At 42.9% G+C, this 15608-nt stretch overlaps 1 protein-coding gene across 1 annotated transcript; it reads right to left on the bottom strand.

Annotated features, from left to right (window-relative positions):
- Positions 1-732: 732 nt before the first annotated feature.
- Positions 733-14817, bottom strand: RRAGD (Ras related GTP binding D). Its single transcript, XM_083497580.1, has 7 exons — positions 14250-14817; positions 7722-8017; positions 6472-6671; positions 4643-4757; positions 3960-4102; positions 2804-2952; positions 733-1500 (listed from the first exon to the last, which is right to left on the bottom strand). The coding sequence occupies exons 1-7, from the start codon at positions 14452-14454 to the stop codon at positions 1349-1351; spliced, it is 1260 nt and encodes a 419-aa protein (XP_083353706.1). The 5' UTR covers positions 14455-14817; the 3' UTR covers positions 733-1348.
- Between the last annotated feature and the right edge of the window lie 791 nt (positions 14818-15608).

Consider the following 15608-nt stretch of genomic DNA (forward strand, 5'->3'; position numbering starts at 1 on the left):
CTTTAGTCATCTCTTGGAATTGGCATCTTATGGAAGCAGAAATACGTGGACCCTCATACATTGTTCCTGTTACCAACATATACTTGCTAGTCAAAAGATTAGCATGAATGGTTTGAGAAACCATATGCTGTATTTCCATTACTTGAGAACTATGTCAATCACTTCCAACATGCACCCCTTCCTCCCCAAGGTTCTCGCTCAGCAACTGGGTCCTTCCGCTAGATAGCTCTGTGGGGCTAGCAGGCAGAGCCCTATTGCCAAATCAAACCACCCCTAATATCCTGGACCTAAATACAGTCATACCTCGGGTTGCGAACGTGATCTGTGCGGGAGGCACGTTCGCAACCTGCAGCGCCGCGTCTGCACATGCACATGCACGTGACACGATTCAGCGCTTCTGTGCATGTACAAAGTGTGATTTAGTGCCTGTTCTGGTACTTCCGGGTTCGGCACGGTCCCTAACCCAAAAATGGGCAACTCGCAGCGTTCGCAACCCGAGGTATGACTGTAGTCTTAAGGAATGTCAGCAGCAAATACAGTCCTTTCACTGCGGAGAGTTCCATGGTGATTGGGGATTCCTCTCCTGGTAATGGGGGTGGCTAGAAGATGAACAGTTTCCTTCCTCTTCTGCACCCTGTGATTGCTGGTCCCTGCTTGTTTCCACCATAACTGCATAGAATTTCTCCTGTTGCTGCAAGTGTATTTAAAAAAACAAACCCGAACACAACATGCAACTGTTACAAAATAGGTCTCTTTATAGAAAGTTGTAGAGGTAATCATCATTATAAGAACAAAATGGGTTTGCCAGGATTATGGAGACATTTGGGAGATATTTAGCTCAAAGCCTATTTTTACAAAACTTTTCATGTACCAATAAAGGACTCCCAGGAAATATTTTTATTGCTACTGTATTTCAAAATAAAACTTCAATTTACAAGTTATATATATAACTGGCATGAATATTAAACTCCCACAAATTTGTAAAAAGGTATCTTACCATTTTTTCTTGATTGTTTTACTCATTTGTTTGCAGCATATAGAGAAACTAACGGTACATATCCTACCCAAGTTCACACGTAAAAAGTGTCATTTTAAATAAAACACAAATGGGTTTATCAAAAGTTCATTTCCATCAAGAAACATGACAAAAGTGCAGAAAAGTTCTGTTACAGATACTTCTTAATATGAACAACTGGATAAGATAAACAGTGTTTTGGCAGGAGGCTAGTGTGGTAAAATCCATGCCATCCAGTACAGCAGTCCCTTTCATCTTCCAGCTATGGAACCTGATGAAACCATTACAAGAAATAAGAAGTTTTACAAGTTAACAGTGGTTCACACAGTTCGGCTACACTGGCATTCTAGGGGTGCCATTAGGAGTGGCCCTCTTGGTCTTCTGAATTTGGTTTTGATTCTTCCGAGCTTTCACCGCTTTCATTCTCACTTCAAATACTTCATGTATGGCCTTACGGAAACAGTGGAAGTTGTAGTCTATTAGTCCTAAAGAAAAGAACAGAAATGTTCCATACTCAAACTGCCATGGCAACAACACAATTAAGTAAACTCTTTTCTGTGGTATGTACTGAAAGTAAAGGGCTAAAATCAGATTTCTCTCTTAAACACAACAATGTAAGAAAAGCTGTAAACGACTACAGAAATTTATGTACAATTTACCAAGAATTACACATTATTTTAAAATGCACCATTGCAATGTTTGGATTTAAGCACTAAGCCAGTAACCTCAATCAAAGTTAATGCTATAAAGCTATCTCACTTCCCTAAGTGAAGAGGGTACAAATTTTAAGTGGTTTAAATCTGCTGTGTTAGCCCTTTGTTTTTCCAGGGATTCAGAAGTCATGTGATACTGAAGCCACAAAATAATGAAGACCAGCCAAGTTTTATGAAATATATTTTAAGTTGAAATACCTCTCTATGGAGACTGAAGTCATGAAGACTAAGTTATTCTATGCATACATTCCCCACAGCATTTGGAGAGCAAGTATGATGCAATAAGTTTACAAAAACAAAAGGCAAGGAAGTTACTGCTGCTTAAGTGGAAATTCTTGTGTGTACTTGTGTATTTAGAGGATGGTAGGAAAATATAGGAGTAGAATGAGAGGTGAATATACAGTGGTGCCTCGGGTTAAGAACTTAATTAGTTCTGGAGGTCCGTTCTTAACCTGAAACTGTTCTTAACCTGAGGTACCACTTTAGCTAACGGGGCCTCCTGCTACCGCTGCGTGATTTCTGTTCTCATCCTGAAGCAAAGTTCTTAACCCGAGGTACTATTTCTGGGTTAGTGAAGTCTGTAACCTGAAGCACCTGTAACCTGAAGTACCTGTAACCCAAGGTATCACTGTAATGAGAAAGTGTTACTCCTGATTAAGCGTTAGGGAGGAGAAAAGTTCCATTTCCAGAAACCCTTTAGTGTTGGACTAGGATACACAGGTTCAAATACCCTCTCTACCATTAAAGCTCCCTTTGCGACTTTAGCCTAGTTTCAGTCTCAACTCTTAACCTCTCACAGATATGTAATAATAATGAGGGACAAAGAAGAACATTGTGCCACTCTGAACTGAAATGACCAGATATATAATGTAACAACATGAATATATGGCTCCAGTAACTTTAACAGAGGCTATAGCAAGCCCAATGATCAACTGCAATACCTCCATACCCTCTGCATTCTTTACTATACTTTTGTCACAGCTTGTATATACGGAATCACCAAGACAAATATTTAATTATTAATTGGGAACAAGATTCTGAAGGATTTTTAAACTTTCAAAATGAAGTTCAGTACCTTTTCTCTCAAAGCTTTCTTCTCTGACAAAGCAAACTAGCGCCAGGAACTTTGTCACTTCCTTTAAATAAAGGACTGTTGTGTTGTTCAGTTTTATTATTGCTGTTGATTCTTTGTCGTAAGGAGTTCCTGCTCCATCTGCTTTGAGCCTGAACAGCAAGACACAGGTGATGTTGGAGAGAAGATAAATGCTGTGATTTTATCTGCTTGAATGAATACGTTTTCATTGCTGCTTTCAAGTCTATTTAAAGCAAAATATGTTTGAGGCAGATATTGCCAACCTTTTTAGGCCCGTGGTAACATTTACAAGCTGGAGAAACTCTTGTGGGCAGACCCTCTCCCCTAATCAAGCACACACCACAGCCCATTCCACCAAATGCTTCTTTCAAGTCTCAATTCAGCAGAGGAAGAAGACCCTTTGGGTTCACATGCACCTTTGGGTGCTATGTTGATATTCCCTGATCTAGTGTGTAAATATCTTATTTCAGCTCCGTTTTCAATCCTAGGCTGTTTAAAAATTTGCAGTTAAAAAAAATATCCTGCCATGTATTTGATGGCTTGCCAGGGATAAAGTCGCTTATGTCTCAGCCTCAGTGGAATTATCACTGATTTTATTTACATGAAAATTAAAATGCTGCCCTTCTAGTGACCAGGCCTTTGTGTAGAACTTGTGGTGCATTTTAGGAGCTGTTACTAGAATCTCTGAACTATAATATTTTGTATACACAAGTACCCCCCAGTTACATCAGCTAACTGGCTCCTGTTGGAAGACCCTTGGTTTCTAGTTAAAAAGTGCTGTAGATTAAACAAGACTAAGGCGAATTCACTTAATCTTTTCTGCACAACAGCCTATTCTGCTCTATCAGTTGTAAAAGCTTTAGAGTTTCAAAATCACTTTTATCGACACACACACAACTCTGATGACCTTTCTCTCTCTCACACACAGTGTGTGCTTTTGCAATTAAAGGTTTTTTCTATCCTGAAATAACAGCAAGCTAGAAAATCATTACTGCATATGAAAGAAAAACCTTCTAATCTTATTACTACTCCATTTGCATTTTAATTGTTATGTGACTTTAGGCCTTATAGGTTGCCCAAGACATACAAGCACAAAGGATGGCGTAAGAGTACTTTTTGTTGTTGTTTCTTTACTCACCCATAAATGCAGGAGATGTCAATGACAACATCTATCATGTCACAGCTGAGCTCATAAGTCTGCATGTCCACTGGGGTACTGTCTGTTGCAATATAAATTTTACTGACTACATCAAAGAGAAAGGCTTTCTCAATTCCAGAATTCTACAAGGAAACAGGGAGAATATAGATTTCATTGAAGGAACCAAGTCTTTAGACAATAAAGATAATGTGCATGAGACAATAAAGTGTGCATGAGAAAAGAAAAGCTGGTGAAATATGGTATTATAAAAATAGTCTTAGTGTAATTCTTGGGCACAGACCAACAGAACTCACATTGCTGTGTCCCACTGAAAGTATAACTTGGTGTTTGAGCTGCAATCCTAACACCAAGCAATGCTGAACAGTGCATCAGAACAGTGGATACAGTTCTGATAAATATATGAGCTTGTAACAATAATCATAGAGACCTAAGTTACATTCTAGCAAAAGTTTGAAATGAATTGTTGTTTACAAGCAAGCAAGTGTTTGCAAAGTAATTCCACTTCACTGAACAGTTTTTATTGGCATTTATTCTCATATACCAAGTATCCTACAACAACACATAACACAAAAATGAAAGTAAAAACAAACAAAAACAGTGTTTTGCAAGAAAATATACAAAGACTCAGGAAATACATATGCAAAAAAACAGCAACTATTTACCGAGATAAAGATGTTAAGCAAGTTCTCCAGTGTTGGGAGCTGGGGGATCAATTTCTGTACCACTTTACTAAACGCTTCAAATATTGAATGGTCGTATATGCTTGTTAAATAAAAGCTGGAAAAGGAAATAGACATCAGTGTATCTCTCTGAAATGAGCTCTGGAAAGTTTGTAGACAGAAATGAGGCGTTATAGTGCTTCCAGACAGGAGCTTGTGGAATTAGGGCTGCCCATGCATGCAAGTTGCCCCGCCCCACCCCCTGCCCGTGCTGCCATCATCAAAATGCCAGCTCAGACTTTATTTAATTGGGATTTCCCCTTACTGTGGAAAATTCAGCAAGTAAAAATAATCCACATCTGCATGCACTCCTGGTGTAAAAACTCATAAGGAAACTTCTTTTGATGGGTGATCTGACACATGATGTTTCAGTGAACAGTCTCTTATCACCACACCTGTATTTCCATTTGCTCCTCACCCAAGCATAATCTAGCAGTTCTGATGAGTGTGCCTATTTTTACCATTTGCTACATGCTGAAGTCATGTTCAAATTGCACACCCCACCCCTCCGCCAACCCTGGCGAAAGCACAGGCCTCCACTTGGTGAATTGTAAAACGTGATAACTGAAGCTGGTATCCCTGTGAGGTTAGCCATAACAGGACTCTCATTCCTCCCTGTTTGTAGAATCTTCTGAAGGGATGCTCTTACAAGAAATAGGGTTAAACTGCCATCTGCCTACTATTGAACCACTATGCCATCTTGTGTATTACTTGAGTAAATGGTAAATTATATCCTCAACACGTTTATCTCTTAAGCCAGGGTGGGGAATCTTATTCAGCATGAGGGCCGGGTTCTCTTTTTGGAAACCTGTCAGGGGCCACATGCCAATGGTGGGAGGGCCCTGAGGCAAGTGTGGGTAGATGAACAGCTGTAAGCATTACGTTTCCACCATAGGCTGGTTTCTATACACCCCACTCTGCCTTCCATCCAGGCAAGGAAGCAGCACACTGTAGCCAGAAATGCAGAGCAGGGTCATTATGGGGTGTGGTCTAGGGAAGAGACTCTAGGGCCAGACAGGGAATTCTGGAGGGCTGCGTTTGGGCCCTAAGCATCAAGGGATATAGTTTGACTATGCCGTTAACAGTTTTCAGGATTCAGGTAGTACATACAACCAAATATATTATGTTGGTATTAAAGGGTTAAGAAGCTCTAATCAAGACGCTCTAATCACTGAGCAGCTGGAGGTCGTTAAGCTTCCAGGGATGTGAGTTTGTATAAATAGTCAGCTCACTCGTGTGTTTGCCCCCTTCCCCTTTCTTTTGGGGCGTGTTTGCTGAAATGTGTGGTTCTTCACCAGGGTTTTTTGTTTTTGTGTAAATAAACCTTTTATTTGAGTTCCAAACCGCTTGCTCCAAGATCCCTTTATTGAAAAGATGCTGACTCTCCAGCCCTTCTTGAGCCGCTGTGCGAAATGCTCTGCTGTAATGGGACATTGTCGCATCGGAAGCGCACTGGACATTTGATTAGCATTAAACTAATTAAAGTTTAATGGGACATATTATTTTCCCATGTCAATTATTGAGTATTCATTTTAAAGCTGAGCATTAGTCAATTTTGGACATAATGCTGAACTCCAGCCTAAAAAGCTCATGATTTCTAATTATTTGACCACTGCAACTCTCAGTTGGCCATACCACTGCTGTGCCACCCCTTTTCCCCTAAGATTTTACAAAAAGTTGGCACATATGCTTGTTCAGTATGTGAGGATACTGCTTTTTTCATTCTCCCCTGCCCCCAAAGCAGGCTTTATCAATTGCTTTGCTCTCCTCACCTCAAGTGGATTTTTTCCAGCCCAGCATCTGCAAGGTCATCATTTGCCCTCTGATGAATGTCTCTCTGTGTTTCAATCTTGTGATCATCAGACAAACCATCTACTTTGTGGATAAATATTTCAAAGTTTATGTCTGGATTCACTTTATAGGCTCTTGTCACAGTGAGATGCAATCTTGCCAAGGCTTCCATATAGTCATCCTACAAACCAAAAATAAACTGGATAAATGCTTTGCTTTTGTAAATCCAATTAGAAATTAAAGTGTTTAATCTTTACTTCTCGAGTTTTTAAAGGGTGGCTTTTTTACATCTTCATAAACAAAAATCACAAGGTGAAAGGACTTCAGCGAGTTATCAAGCACTAAATCTTAGCAACACTCCTACATTTTGAATCTTGTTTTTCCTGCCTGTCTCTTTCACCTTCCCTTATTAAAGCAGCTGTTTTAACAAGTACAGGTCACTTGCTTGCTCCTTCTGTGTAGTGTTCACTAAGAAATAGGACACTTTTGTGGTGGTAGTTTTAACTAGGCATGAGGGATAGACAGATCATTCCATTTCCATTCTGTGTTAGTTTCACATGCTTCCTTCATAAATCTCAAGCATTGTTTTAGTATGATTCAACTCCTATAAAAAATTCAATTCTACTACATGTATTAGTGTTTCAGATAATACATAGAGGTGCAAAAAGCATACTAGGTCTAATGTCATGATGAAGTCTACATGTACATAACAATGAAAGCTAAAATAACAATATTTACACTACAGCAATGAGAACTCAGGGCAGGATCCATAGAGCTGCTCTACACTAGAGCAATGAGAACTCATGCTTGTGTGGGTGAGGGAGATCTGGTTTTTGCCAAATCACTTGGATGTAGGCCCCTATAATACATATCACACTACTCCACAGGGTCCCTCATAGTCAGCTTTTGAGGTGTGTGAGCAAGGGGCTATAGTGTGAAGGGGGACAGAGGAAAACTCTGCCTCAGAAGGGAAATCCTGATTGTCATTCTCTGGATCTTGCCTGTACTAACGAGAGAGTCAATCACATTGTGTGTTGCTATTCTTATTGGAGATGTGAAGGCCCAGAGAGAAATATCAGAAAAATTAGGAGTGGGGTGTGTGAGACAGGTATTTTTATGGCTCTTACATCTCTACTTTTTACCATCCATTCTACTGTTTGGGTGATGTTTGTGTTTGCAAATTTAGGGTATTTGGTCTAAGCTAAGATCATAACCCAAATCCTTTCCTTACCTGAGAATCAATAACAAATATCAGTGCTCCGGTGCCTCGGAAAATCATCTCATAGTCAAAGGTAGGGTCAAAAAAGTCAATTTGCCCAGGAAAGTCCCATATCTGAAAGTTAACAAAGGAGCTGTTGGAAACATCCTCCCTGCAAATCTTATTAGTGCTCTCCAAGAAAAGGGTTTCATTCGGTGACATTTTATGAAACACAACTTTCTGAATCGAAGACTTTCCACTTCTTCTCAGTCCCATTAGCAGAATTCTTGGCTTGACTTCAGTACTAAAGGGCTCATTGAAATCTAGAACTGAATAAAAAGAAAACATTATTTGCAAAAATAACAACAATAAAAACAGGTGTTTATTTGCAACCAAATTCTAACACAATTTCAACTGATTTTACTCCCCAATCCTACCGTTTTAGGATTCCTTCCTTTCCAATGCCAAAGAGATCAAGCTTTAGTTGACTGATCTAATGACTAATTAACCTCTGCATTTCCCCTTCACCCTACCCACCAGATTTTGCCAGTAACAACTGCTGGTTCGAAAGACAACTCACCTCCCTCAAGGAATACCGTAAGCTACTGATGGTGAAAAATGCAGAAGACCCTCAGAATTAGTATTGCATTTTGTAAGCTGTTACAATCACAGGGTTGCTAGTTTTAGTACTTAATCATCAATCTATTAAAGCTTTAGTTTATTGACTGGTGAGGGAAAACGTGAAAGCAATGAGACTTTTTTGTTTTTGACTATTTTTGTTCTGGTTAGTTAGCATAATAGTGAAAGAAAGCAAAAAATATTAAATGCAGCCTTTTCTTCCAAGAATACAAGTGGCAGCTTTTTGTTTGCTCTATTATATGCTCTCACACTTTCTTAGTTATCTCAGAAAGGCACCTATATTGGGGGTTTCAAGGAAGGGTGGTACAAAAATATTCAAAATAAGTAAATAAAAGTACTTCAGGTATATTGAAATGGACAGTGACCAAAGAAAAATATGCAGTGCTGTATGTGACATCTGGAATAATTAACGCTATATACTGGAAGAGCTCCTAAATACCCAAACAAATATGTAAAATGGAGCAGCATAGCTTCCTCAAGTAAACTAACATGGGTGTTATGATTCAAATATGCAGTACTTAATTTAAATCTTTTTGAAAATTAATAAGGTTGTATTATTGTATTGGAATGCAAAACAGGATACGGTAGTAAGAAATCCATTACCACTGTATTTTTTCAATAGTTAAGAAAAAACTTTTAATTTTTTTTCTTTAGTTACCATGGCCTTCTAGTAAATGTAATCTTTTGTTTAAGATGTTGGTGTTGTAATTCAACATCGGGAGAGCCACAGCGATGTAGATCTTAATTCCCTGCCTTGTTCCTGATGTGGGTCTTCACTCCCTGCTTCTTCCCTGGTGGGGAGGGGCACAATTTTGTGGTTCATTTTAGGTGCTAAAATGTCCTGGGCCAGCCCTGGCCACAGCTTCCCTTATCCCTATCTTATATGGTGCAGCATTCAAATATTCAAACCTTTCTACCACCTGCAGTCTGTAGGAGTATAACCCAGAAAGAACAGTACCATGTGCTATTTCTGTACATTCAGATCAGTTCTGAAAGGGAGCTGTGAAACATGAGATGGCACATATGCTCACTGAATCATGGGAGAAGACCTCTGATAGAGAAGAATATTCGTTTTGGAGAAGAACACCTATTTTGGAGGCCACTACACCGCAAGTAATATTTGTCACATTCCCTTCTCTTTGAAGGAAAAAAGAGCACTCTTACTAGAATAAGTGCTCCTTAAATTAGTGTCACTGGAAAAGCTGTTTTGCTTATAAATCCACAGACTGTCAAGTGTGTGTGTGTGTGTGTGTGTGTGTGTGTGTGTGAACTATACAGACTCTATAGAAGTATAAACTCCTTTGCACAAAATACCAACAATGCTTTCTATGGATTAATGTCAAAAGGACACTTTGAAACATAAATCTAACGCTTCCCTCAAGAAATCCTAGAGTCTGAAGCAATTTTCTATCTTTCCCCAGCTCCGTAAAACAGAAGAGAATGCAGCTAAAAAGGAAAACAGTTTGTGTTATGCACAAAGCAACAGGTGGCCTATTCTTTTTAACACAAAAATGTAGGTAACCATGGTTAACCCATTAGCAGAAAAAAGGGTTTCTCCTTTTAAACATGCCTATAAAAATACCCTTTCTATACCATCACACCAGTGCACACAATGTCATCAAAAATATGCAGGCAGACCCTGGAGCAGAGCCTGGTAATATGGGAACTGACATTCACAGCTGCAAAGGAGCTCTAAACACTGAGCCCTCTACAGCTGTTGCCTTTTATGGGCCTGAAGTCTGCCTTCCTTATTTCCTTAGATCTCCAAGTTCGCATCAGTAAAACACATGCAATTTGTAACAGACACTGGATATCTGTACCACAAATACCAATAGGAAGTACTTTATTAAAGCTTTTCCCTCCCTCCAGATACTGTTCCAAGAGTTTGACACATTAGGATAGTTTCTCCCTCTGCTCTTAAAACACAGGCTGAACCCAACCTCCATCTCCAGCTTATTTCCCCTCCCCCAACTCAATGAACAAACTTAGTTTTTCTTTCCTTTAGTTTCTCATTAAGGTTTCATCCCATTGCTCATCTACATAAGTTTCCTCCCAACTTTATACCATCTACAATTCACTTCTGAAGCAACCCATACAATCAGCTGCGCAGCCACTTATGTTTTTATTTCCATGCTCTCCCAATGCTCTCTTCTACCTATCGTATTCCACTGTCTGTCACATGCCTGGACACCTTCTCCCCTTCCCCCTCTGTTTCCCCCCTGTTCTTCTTTTCCTGTTCTTCCCCACAACAAGGCAGCCACAACAGACAGTACTCTAAGTGCCTACTTGTTCCTCTCCCCAAATGCTCACTTATTATTTGGACACAAAGTCTAGATCCACAAAACTATCTACAAAGAATATTTTAATGAAATTTTTATATTGGTCTGCTTTTCTGTATTTTTGGTGCTGGCTTCTTTGTTACATATGCTAGATTGTATTATTTAAACAATCGTATTTTCCTATTTGATTTGATTTTTTCAAGCTGTCAGAGGACTTGGCCAACGGGGCAGTCTATAAATGTAATAGACAATAAAATACAAAGTTAGATCTGACTCTAGTCAATCAGCTACCTATTCCTCTTCCTTACATCACATCTCATACTTAATTTCCTTTGGAAAAACAATGCTAGGTGTCATGCTGCACTTCAGGTTGTACCTTTGGACCTGAAATCACCTTTCATCCTGATCTCAGGTATGCATAAGCTAGAGGTGGCTATTCAGTAGCAAGGTAAAAGCTGCATATGTTGAGGCCTTCAATGGCTACTTACAATTTTTTGGGTGGGACCTACACCATGATATTGAAAATATAAACTAGATGGGATGGGGGAGTAACCCCCCCAAAACTAGACCCTGGCTCACATTTAAATATGGTGCACCTTTATATTTATGCAGCAAAAAGCTGGAGTACCATTAGTGTTTTAAGTGTTTGTGCTGTAAGCCAGGAGACTCCTAGTTTCGGGCTGCATACACAACATACATTTAAACACATCCACACACCCCCAAGAATCCTGGGAACTTTAGTTTGTTAATGTTGCCAAGAACTGTAGCTCTGTGAGGGGGTAAACTACAGCTGCCAGGATTCATGTGTATATGTAGCTCAAATCTCTCTTTAACTACAAGATGGCTTTAGCAAGTCTCACCCGAGGCTTACCAAGATAATGAATGTAAAGTGCTCCAAACTTTCTGAAGTGATATACAAAAATATTACTATTTATCTATCCCCTCTCAAATCTAATCCTCCCAACAGATTTCTCATTGTCAGGTGCCATCCTAAAGATAAAATACATCTCTGGTTGTCCGTTTCATTTGTCCACTGAAATCACTGTAAGCTCCAGCACATCCCCACCTCAGTGACTAATGCCATAATCACACCTCTCTTTCAGTCTAGTCGTGTGTTCCAAATCTCTGTAGCCAAACTCCAGGAAGGATTGCTTCTCTTCCAACCCATCTCATTCCTAGCACCACCCATTCACACTCCAAATTCTAACCCCATTCCTAAACTAATGTCTCCAACTCCCAAACCTGATAAAGGGACCCCTGACAGTTAAGTCCAGTTCCGAACGACTCTGGGGTTGCGGCGCTCATCTCACTTTAGCTGGTATTTGTCCACTCCACAAACAGTTTTTCTGGGTCATGTGGCCAACATGACTAAGCCGCTTCTGGCGCAATTGAACACCGACACCAGAGAAGCGCACGGAAACGCCGTTTACCTTCCTGCCGGAGCGGTACTATTAATCTCCTTGCACTTTTTGGTGTGCTTTTAAACTGCTAGGTTAGCAGGAGCTGGGACCGAACAACGGGAGCTCACCCCATCGCAGGGATTAAAACCGCCGACCTTTTGATCAGCAAACCCAAGGCTCAGTGGTTTAGACCACAGTGCCACCCACGTGCCAACCTGATACCACCCCCCAAATTCTCTCCTCTGCCCCAAAACTCTTACCCTATTCCAATGTTAGCCCTGAGACATCAAGTACCTCTGTTTATGTTTAGAATGGTACCTCGGGTTAAGAACTTAATTAGTTCTGGAGGTCCGTTTTTAACCTGAAACTGTTCTTAACCTGAGATACCACTTTAGCTAATGGGGCCTCCCGCTGCTGCCACGCTACAACCAAGCGATTTCTGTTCTCATCCTGAAGCAAAGTTCTTAACCCAAAGTACTATTTCTGGGTTAGTGGAGTCTTATACCTGAAGCGTCTGTAACCTGAAGCATCTGTAACCCGAGGAACCACTGTACTTGTATCCCCATGTTCTAATATCTCTCCTTCAAGGCCCTCACTCTATACTCTACCCAATTCAAAGCACAGCCTTTCCCACCCCAGAAGCCTTCCACATCCCCACAACCTTATTCCCACCTGTATTGCCAGTGTCTTGAAAATTGTTGTACTTGTACACCTAAGAGAATGAAAGGCTTCTATAAGCGGGGCCAGTCCAGGGCATTTTGCTACCCAAGGCAAAGGACAAGCACAGACATTGACTGGGCTTTGGCAACTGAATTCCACTTCCAATACTGGTAAAGGGACACCATCCTCTACCACATTCAGGGGCAGCAGGCTAACATACAAGCTTCATGGCACACAAAGCTCTGTCCTCCAACCACTATCCCCGTCTGCACCAATTCCCCCATTCTGCTGTACGGACGTAGCCTGTATGAGACCCTTTGCAATCTGCAAGAATCCAGGATCACTCAGCATTCACTTGGGCAGCACGACGAGACTTTGGTTCTGTCTCGCCAAAAAACAAAGCAAAGGGAAATCCCCAACCCAGTTCAACAGGTTAGGTGTGGGCCGGTCCCAGTATTAGGCAGAGTGAGGCAGCAGATACTGGGGAGGAGGATGAGTCAAGGGGTCAAGGTAATGGAAGCTGGAATAGCTCTGTCAGTAGAGCACGAGTCTCAGTGTCATGGGGTCTCAGTGTCATGGGGTCTCAGTGTCATGGGGTTGAGCCCCACATTGGGCAACATATTCCAGCATTGCAGGGGGTTGGACTAGATGATCCATGTGGTCCCGCCCAACGCTACAATTCTAGAAGGCCTCTGCGTATCAAGCCGCCTGATGTGCCCCCTAAGCCCTCCTGCAGCCCTCAGGTGTGGTGGCAGGCGGGGTCCCTTTCAGTATATCTGCCAGCCCAGTTGGAACTGGGACACCACCTTGGCCCTCATTGCCTCAGGTAACAAAATGCCTTGGGCCACTCAGGTTGCTGCTGCTGCTTCTGCGGGCAGAAAGAAAGAAAGGGGGGAGGGGTGTGTGTAGCATGGCCATAGCCAATATTTTTGTGGGGGGGGAGGACATTGTTGGGGGGGGGAAATTGATCAGTTAAATATTTCTATTCTTTTACTTGATGGGGAGGGCAGCTGCCCCCCTCTTTGGCTATGCCCATGGCATGCAGGGCAAACATTATGGGTGCAGTTTGTTGCTCCCCCTCCCACTCCTAGGGGCTGAGGTCCCCCAAAGTCCATAGGCATTGCCATTCAAAGGGTGTGTGTCTGTGCACCCGCGTCTTGTGATCAATTACGTGGGGCGGAGCTTACCTGTGTCCAGTGGCGTAGCGTGGGTTGTCAGCACCCGGGGCAAGGCAAGTAATTTGCGCCCCCTAACCCGTTGATTTGCGCCCCCTAACCCCCAGATGTTGCGCCCGGTGTGGCCGGCCACCCCTGCACCCCCCACGCTACGCCACTGCCTGTGTCACTCACAACAATATTTTATCCAAAGTGGGCACCCCGTGACCCAAGCCCGTTTCCTCCCTCCCCTTTCCCAGCCCCGCAACTCTCCCCAGTTCTCCCGGGTGCGCTGAACGCCGCCTGCGCGCAGCCCGGTGGGTTCCCCCCTCTCTCTCTGCCGCTCACTCCGCCCCAAAACAATGGGCCTGGCAGTCACGAGGCCGCCCTTTCCCTTCGGGGCAGCGGCGGCGCCGCCGAGCTACTTACACGCCCCGTCCCCGCCGTTCTCCGGGTCGCCGTCCGAAAACGATCCACTCCCGTCCCCGTAATCTGCAAGCCCCACGATCTCATCTTCTTCCTCGTCTTCGTCGTCGTCTTCTTCCTCCTCTTCCTCTTCATCTTCCTCCTCTTCCTCCTCCTCTTCTCCCTCGTCCTCTTCCTGCTCCTTCGGCTTCCCCGGCACCTGGCTCATCCTGCTCCCTCCCCGGGCTTCTTGCCCCTTCTCCGAAGGCAGACCCCGGCCGGCCGGACCCCCAGCGGCACGCTCGCCCCGCCGCCGCCGCCGCCACGAGACACCCCGCGCCCCTCGAGGCTGCCTCTCGCCTGGGACGCTGACCTAAGCTGCTCCCTTTCCTTGTATTTCTTCCTCGCCGCCGCCGCCGCAGTTGTCAAAGGAAAGTCAGCCGAGGCCCTGCCGTCCCTCCCAGAGGAGAGAAACTGCGTGACCCAAGTCACCTGACACACTCACACACACTCACTCACACACACACGGAGTAACATAATAGTAGACGCCGAGAAACGAGAAACGAGCCACTCGAGGGAGGGGCCCTACCAATGAACGCGCGCGCGCGCACACACATACTTTTTAAATAGATATAGATAGATATATTAAGGATTCTCATGCCACACGGAGGGAGGGGCCAGCGTTGAATCTGCGAAAGGAAAGCCGCGGGGTTTCAAACAATGTTTCAAAACACACCGTCCCACCTCGCCCCAAAATTAGGTGTTTGTGCACTTTGTATGTAGTGGGAAGGCTGCGGTGGTGACTAGACTCGAGAGTAGTGCAGAGTTGGGGATTTTGACAGGTATACCTTTTTCTTTCTTCCTGTAAGACAGTGACATGACAGGATCTCCCAAAAGCCCTTTTTTTGAACAGCTATTAAATGTATGGGTGTCGCTGTCTCCTCTTGCATTTGGCATCTGAGCATGTACAGAGTATTTATGTCCCCATTAGCTTACTAGCACATCTGAGGGTGAAGTGTTCTGGTCAGATTTGAGAGCCAAAATCCCCTTTTTAACATACAACTGCCGTCCTAAGCATGCTTACCACAGAGGCAGGCTGCAATTATACAGGGTGAGTCCTTTAAAGGAGGCCCTGTGGATACAGAGTACTGTACAAATGTCCCACGGGCCCTCTTTTAAAAGACTCACCCTGTACATGTGTATACTCACACCCTTCTACCTGGGAGTAAGCCCCATTGAACTTGGTGAGGCTTATTTCTGAGTAGACATACAGAGGATTGCACTGCAAGTCTCACAGAAGGCAGCAAGATTTTACCTGAGGAAACCTTCAGGGAACCACACCGCAAAGTGTCTTTTGAAAAGCGCTGTCTTCTCAATATTAAT

This window comes from Podarcis liolepis, assembly GCF_965112155.1.
Source record: "Podarcis liolepis genome assembly, chromosome: 3".
NCBI classification, from domain to species: domain Eukaryota; kingdom Metazoa; phylum Chordata; class Lepidosauria; order Squamata; family Lacertidae; genus Podarcis; species Podarcis liolepis.